At 25.8% G+C, this 7,767-nt stretch overlaps 1 protein-coding gene and 1 long non-coding RNA gene across 3 annotated transcripts in view; one reads left to right on the forward strand and one right to left on the reverse strand.

Annotated features, from left to right (window-relative positions):
- Window positions 1-3,426: 3,426 nt before the first annotated feature.
- On the reverse strand, window positions 3,427-5,035 carry LOC136077677 (uncharacterized). Its single transcript, XR_010637178.1, has 3 exons — window positions 4,822-5,035; window positions 4,181-4,354; window positions 3,427-3,685 (listed from the first exon to the last, which is right to left on the reverse strand). It is a non-coding gene; the product is annotated as an uncharacterized LOC136077677 (long non-coding RNA).
- A 163-nt stretch (window positions 5,036-5,198) lies between these two features.
- The window catches only part of LOC136078007 (putative ankyrin repeat protein RF_0381), a 50,341-nt gene continuing 47,772 nt past the window's right edge, over window positions 5,199-7,767 (forward strand). For both annotated transcript variants that reach the window (XR_010637440.1, XM_065792608.1), the window contains exons 1-3: window positions 5,199-5,547; window positions 6,355-6,395; window positions 6,518-6,683. Coding sequence is in view for 1 of the 2 variants with exons in the window: in XM_065792608.1 (XP_065648680.1) it covers window positions 5,346-5,547; window positions 6,355-6,395; window positions 6,518-6,683 (409 nt within the window). In the remaining variant the exon portion in view is untranslated. The remainder of the gene's footprint in view (window positions 5,548-6,354; window positions 6,396-6,517; window positions 6,684-7,767) is intronic.

A 7,767-nucleotide genomic window follows, 5' to 3' on the forward strand; every position in this document is an offset into this window, starting at 1 on the left:
TCATATATAGAAAATACTATGGTTTATATGGCTTTTAAACTTTATCCATATCTTAAGACCACTTTTAAGAAAAAAGCTCGAAGCATTTTTTTAAAACAAAGCTTTTAGAGGTTAGGATTCCTTAGTACCAAAACTCATCCAATTTTTATAAAACTTTCCGTATACATTAAAAAAGGGATGACGAATCAAATGGAATGTGCACACTTTTTAACTTTTATACATAAATTTTTAGTGCTTAGCGTTTCAAAACTTCAAGGTTTATTTTTATAGAAAAAAAAAAGTGTTTTTTAAATGTGTCCAGGTGGAAATTGCAAGTTTACTCTTTCCTCTTTTTATAACAAGTATTTATTTATGTTTTCTTGAAGAATAGGTTCTAAGGATTTGTATATAGAAATTATGTATATATATATATAACTATCTTCCTTCGCATATTTTATGACGTTTTTTGTTTTGATTTTGCGTGACATAATGCAAATTTTTGGTGCCATAACAATGCAAATTTTCCATACTCAAGCCCTATACCTTTCGTCAAAAAATCATCAATTATTGCACTACAAAAAATTCAATAACTTTAGATCCGCTTAACTTCAAAGGCCGAATGACCCCTCATTTTTTAAGTCAAGTCAAGCTCTATACAATGATATAAGTTACATATGTTTATTTGAATAATAAAAAAATCGTCAAGAATGGCTACAATAGAATCAGATTTTAAGTTTAATTTTATATAGCTAGATATTCCTTATATTTTAAGAAATAACAATGATAATAATATAGAAATTGAGATCATTTACTTAACTACTTTAGTACATGTATAACAAGAGATATAACAAATAATACAAAATATCAACTAGTTTTGTAGCTACTTAGAGAATATTGGTTTCATGTCCAGGGAACTACACCATCTACTATATTGCTGTAGACTTATTGTTTATGAATATTATAGAATTTTTTATTTTTATGTTTAACAACAAAAATATATACAGTTAAGGATAAATAACTCATACATAAAATGAATATAAATACAATAAAGAAAAAAATAATTTGTCACAGTTTTAAAGAATTTAGCAAAGCCAATTTATGGCAAACCGCAAGAATAACTAAGTATTTAATATTAACATAGCATGATTTACCAGCTATATATAAAATAATTTTTATTTGACAAAAACAAATAGGTTATTATGTGCCTTTTATGACAAAAGAAATAGTATATGAAATATGAAATACGAAAACATGAAATATCTGGCTACATTTTGCAAGATGATTATAAACTTGAATAACTTTTTAAAAGGTTTTGCATTATCAAACGAGTTATAAAAAAGCCCATTAGAAAATACACCTACTAAAAAACAATGCTCAGTGGAATATATATTATGGAGCTTATAGAGTAGTCGAGGCAAAAAATGGCGACATATCGGAAATAATACTGATTTCCTTTTTCTTGGTGTAATTTGTTTAGTAATTTGTCAACACGTGAAGTAGTTACTTTTCCTGAACAGTCTTATTAAACAAATGCTATAAAATTTAAACTAATACCACGTGATCAGAGTTTCTGTTTAAAAACTAAGGGCAGCCATTTTAATAGATTTTTTTGTTGACGGGTGAAAATTTAGAGTTTGTCGGAAACTCGCATGGCTCGCTGATTTCTGCGGCCTCTTTGATGTAAAACAATAGGTTGCGCGTCCATCTCTTATAGTTCCATGGTAATAGATAGTGAGTGTCATACCCATACTATATATCACTAATATGAAAATGAAAATTTATAGGCAATGTATAATAAAATCCAATTTTAGGAATGTTACTTATCTGGGATAATTTTTCCTATGTTGCTATTTTAAACCTTTGAAATAGGGTTGTTAACCGAAAGGTTTCAAAGATTTCTGTAAAAAATCTTTCAAAAGGGTATATACAATTAGTATTTATTTTTATTCGTAACGAATATATAGAAACATTAAAATTTGTCAAAGTAACTTTCGCAAATAATACTTCTGAAAATTAGACTTTCGCAAGTTGCTATTTCAAATAATGCTCTTCCAAAACTTCCAAAAGTTTCACTTTCGGAAGTAGCACTTGAGAAATGAGCGCTTTTAATAACTACGTTTCGAAATCTATAAAGGAAGTTTATTCGCCTAACTGCAAGAAATGTAAAAATAAAATATCTGTATATATATATAAACTGTTTGTAATGAATCTTTATGAAAATAAAATATCTGTATATGTATATAAACTGTTTGTAATGAAACTTTATCTTCAGTATAGCAACATATTAAATTTTTACTAGTTTGTTTTTTCAAATAATGATCAAAAAATTTATTTCGAAAGGAAAATTTTCGATAAATCCACTTGAAGAACGGTCATTTACGGAAGAAAACTTGAAATTCGTCATAAAAACAAGATTGAAATGTTCCATTTAAAAAAATCCGTTCAATGAACTAAGTAATTAAATGCTCATTACTCATAAGTGTCAATTATCGCGCATTCAAGTTTTTATGAAGTAAAAAACTGATATTATTTTTTAACTGAGTCCTTTCGGTAGGTTTTAAAAATCTTCTTTCGAAATGAATCGATTAGCAAGTTTCTTTTCGCTTGTGATTCTTGCAAAAATTTTATTTTTCGTATATTGCTTTACCAGCGGCGTGGGCAGGATTTTTTTGATGTTTCAGATATGACACTTTTAGGCATCGTGCGAACTCAAAACTCAAGAATGTTGTTAAGTCAAATGAAAATGTTTCTCAAAAAATTGCGGTGATTGGAGCGTGAGAACAAAAATACCCCCAACAAGTTGGCTTTCCCAACCCCGAATTAGACGTTAAATTAAACTGCAGAATGTTAATTAAACGTTCAAAAGGTGCCTTTTTTAGATTCCGTGCCCATTGGGTGTTTATAAACAGTTGCAACAACCGCATTGGTAGTTGTCTCAGAGCTGGGACAAAATTCTAATAATCGAAATTGATTTAATACGTTACGAATTTGATTTGACGTGCTCCTATGAACCATATTTGGGACATTCAACCGCCACGATAATGTGCTAACGTGTGTGAAAATTTCATTGCTTCATAGGTTATTCAGTTTTTAGTACTGAAGCTTGTTTTAATCGACTAATTTTAGTTAGACTAAAAAGTTAGTCGACTAAATTTAGTTACGCTAAAAAATTAGTCAACTAAATTTAGTTAGACTAAAAAGTTAGTCGACTAAATTTAGTTACGCTAAAAAGTTAGTCGACTAATTTTAGTTACGCTAAAAAGTTAGTTGACTAAATTTAGTTAGACTAAAAAGTTAGTCGACTAAGTTCAGTTCGACTAAAAAGTTAGTCGACTAATTTTAGTTAGACTAAAAAGTTAGTCCACTAAATTTAGTTAGACTAAAAAGTTAGTCGACTAATTTATTTACGCTAAAAAGTTAGCCGACTAGTTTTAGTTAGACTAAAAAGTTAGTTGGGTAATTTTAGTTACGGTTTTTTTAGTTAAGTTAGTTACAATTTTTAGTTTTGGTCACAACACTATTATTTATGATAGTCATAATCGATCTATTTTCAAAAAAGAAATCCAAAATTGACAAATGTCTGCATCTTCCGTCCGTAATTTTTTTTTTTGTCCGTTCGCGATTTCGGTTTAAACTATTATTATGGAGCAAAGATACATCGTAGAACCCTGTAACTTTGTAATAATCTTCAAGAATGCTTGTATAACTATAAAAAACAAATCACCCGTAATTGATACATTTTCATAGAAATAGGGTTCATTTATTAATTTTAATTTTTTTTTTACTTTTTTCTGTTCCGAACGTGACTCTATTAAAAGGTTAATTTATTCTTTAATTATGAAACGACCCATAGCTACCATACTTTGTATAGAAATATATACATAGTTGTCATTTAAACAAAAGTCGGAGATTAAAAATTGCATTAATTTTAAAATAATTAATGCAACGGATGCAATGTTCCGTGCGTGATTTTCTGGAAATGCCAAGTGAAATATTTATCCTATAGGATGTATACATAAAAACATTTAATGAAGTTTCAATAAATGTAAACAAAGAAGAAAGCAGAACAAAATCCAGGTCTTATGCATGAATACAAAAGAAAAAACTGAAAAAAAAACATAAAACAAAAAGATAAAAGTAAAAGTATTAATTAATATAATCAATTATGAAGATCTAATAACAAAATGATAAAACTTCAAACCTCAAAAACTTTCATGCAGTTTTTTTTCACACAAAGCCTGCTTATCTCATCCATATAAAATGAAAAGTAATATTTAGTGTGTTTAAATTTCATAATAACACGATAAAGTACTATAAACATAAACTTACGTCATAAATGATCTGATTGAATTTTATAAAGATATACAATTTATACCTATAAATAAATATTATTTTTACAAAATATATTTTATCAATTATAAAATCTTTTTAAAAATTTTTTATATGTCAAGTGACAAATGAATAAAAAATTTTATAACATTTGTATTTTAACATACAAGTTTTTTTGAATAATAGTTTTTTTTTTAAATTAAATATTAAAAAACACATTTTTTTAGACTAATTTGGGGATCATCCATAATTTACGCAACGCTAAATTTATTTAAAAAACTGAAGTTTTTTATCTTAGGCTCCTTTACGAGGCAATTTTCATCAAACTTAATGCACTCTTTTAATTTTTCATGTAATTTAAGACTCTGCGAGGAAAATTTTTTATCTTGTTTGTTTTGTTTATTAGTGAAATTTAGCTTTATGTAATTTATGGGCGATTTAAATAATACGATTTAAATAATACGAAGAATGTGTAGAAACACATATTTTTCCATGACTAAAAATATAACTTACATTTTAACATATTAACACATTAAAACATTCACTTTTTGACCAAATAAGCCACGGTTAGTTGACTGCATATTTTAGAGTAGACTGTTTATTGCTTATACAACCTTGGTTACTTAAATCCATATTTTAGTGGAGACTGAACCAAACATGAAAGTATATCAGTCTACGCGTCACTTAGTTTTATAGTTGCGCGAACAATTCTCGTTCGGCCAAAAATTAACTCCGTGTGGGCTTTCCTTGGAAATATTTTTATTTCACGTGGAGTTAAACTTAACTTTTGAATTTTTACGTGTTGTTATTTAAATTTTTTACAAGGAAATCCCAAATTTAAAAAACAAATTAACTTGACTGTTTTATTTACATGTAAATTTTAAACTTGACGTATTCAAAAAAATTTGTCTCAACTACATTTTATTTAATCTATCAAAACAAACGACATTTTAAAAAGAAACTGAAACCTAATGTCTCAAATTGCTCAAATGTTAATGTTACAAGTATAAACTATATGACTTTAGTATTACTAAATCATGAAAATCATGAAACTAACACAAGAAGTTGTTAACGTTTTAAGGTCGTATTCAAACAATGTTATGTCACTGATTTCTTTTCTTGACGAAAGAGACTTGGGTATTTTAAATTGGACTGATGACATAGGAAGAACCATTCTGCATCATATTGTTGACAACAGTGGAAGTGCAGAATGTGTTAAGCTATTGCTAGAAAAAAACGGTATACAGATAAAATGAGATTTATAAGGCTTTAAAGTAAGAATAATAGTGTATATCTAGAAATAAGACTCGAAAGCTAGAAGCGTTATAGTAGAAAAGTTTAACAAAAGTTTGCTAAATAGAAAAATTTATGTTGAATAATATTTTTTTAAAATTTGAATTATGTAACATTTATCATGTTAACATATTCAATTTAAAAGGTAGTAGAATGTTTAAAGTTATAATAATAAGACAATATCTGAATAAAATACATGTATTGATACATGTGATTTATGATTAAAATTTTTTTTTTTGACAATGTAAATAAGCAGAAAGTCTTTGTATTTGTTGTTAAGACAGAGTGACAGAGTGCTAGTGTGAGAAGTCTTATAAAGCCAAAAATACTTTTTTTATTTAATTTAGGTAACATTGTTTTACAAAGCATATATAATCTTTAAACATCTTTTAAATTAAAACAAAATCATGTAAAATATTAAGTAAATTATATTAAATTGTAGATAATTTTGGGTACATTTTACTAAAACAAAGGTAGTTGTGCTACACTGAAGTATTTTTTTTTTTTTGCTATTAACTATTATATCGAATTGCAATAAAAAAAAAACATAAAAAATTATTATAACAGAATTGATATTAGTATTTATGCACGACAGACACTAAAAGAAAAAAACTGGTCACCAAAATTTTAAATGATGTTTAATTTAAGTCTTGTTTTTTACTAGATTAACAGGAAACCACAGAGTGTTTCCATATAACTGTCAGTAGAATAAGATGTTTGTTAATTCTAGTAATAAGTATTTTTTTTTTTTAGCTGACCCAAATGCAGTTTCAGATGTTGTTGACAAGTGCTCAGTGAGACTTATGTTATTTCAACTTTATTCTGATTATTGTTGTTTGAATTAAGACTTGTTTATATATTTATACCAATTGTATAATTTTTAAGTATAAAGTTAATTTTTTTTAAATATATTTAGACACCTCTTCACTATGCTGCAAGAACTAATAATCTTGATTGTATGATTGTTTTGCTAGAATATGGGGCTAAAATAGATATACTAAACACTAATAGACAACGTGCTATTGATCTTGCTACATATTGCTGCTCAACAGATTGCATAAATTATCTTCATAAAATTTATGGTACGTGTATTCTGTATAAGCAATAATATAACTAAAAACTTAGTTCCTTATTTGAAAAACTTTATTTTAGATTTTAATGTAATTCTATCAACACACCAGTTGTTTAATACAATAATTATTTCAATATATTAGAATTGTTTCTACATTTTTTTTTGTGTTTATAATTTTGATTATATTTTTTAAAAGTAAGAATAAATTGTTGATGCAAATCTAGAATTAATTTGAAAGATGCATGCCTAGTATGCAGCTTTACAATTTTCTTATATAACCTGACTATTAAAATCTTTTTCTTTGAAGTCTGATAATAGTTTGACACAAGTTGTGCCAATAAATAGGTTGTTAAAAGAGTTAAGTAAGTAAAAAAATGATTAGAAATTTTCTGTTTGTGGCTGCTGAGACAAAACAAAAAATAGGTGTTTGACTCTTTTTTGAAATATACTGACTAAAATAGAGAAAACAGGGTTTTTGCTTAAGCAGGCACTTTTTATTAAACAAAATTTTTAAGTTATTAAATTAATACATTTTTAATACATAGATTTATTACAATTAAAACATTTTAATTTATACTTTTTTAAAATATATACATAAGCATTTATATATACTTATAAATACTTGATATTATTTTTTTAACCAAATCTAATTGTAGGATCAATTTGAATAAATACATTAATAATAAAAAGTAATAATGATACATTCATACATACAAACATATATATATATATATATATATATATATATATATATATATATATATATATATATATATATATATATATATATATATATATATATATATATATATATATATATATATATATATATATATATATATATATATATATATATATATATATATATATATATATATATATATATATATATATAAAGTTTGTTGCGTTTGGGAAGCACGGAAGGAAAAAAGTTATTCTTACGCGAACATATACGTCACTTTTAATTTCTTTTGACTTTCGTCCAACATTTGCGTGTTGGACGAAAGTCAAAACCATTAATTTAATTACAAATTAATCGTTTTATAAAAAAACCACAAAAACGCAAATTTAATTGACCAGAATGTTTTTAAAAA

Source organism: Hydra vulgaris, chromosome 03 (assembly GCF_038396675.1).
Source record: "Hydra vulgaris chromosome 03, alternate assembly HydraT2T_AEP".
Classification (NCBI taxonomy): domain Eukaryota; kingdom Metazoa; phylum Cnidaria; class Hydrozoa; order Anthoathecata; family Hydridae; genus Hydra; species Hydra vulgaris.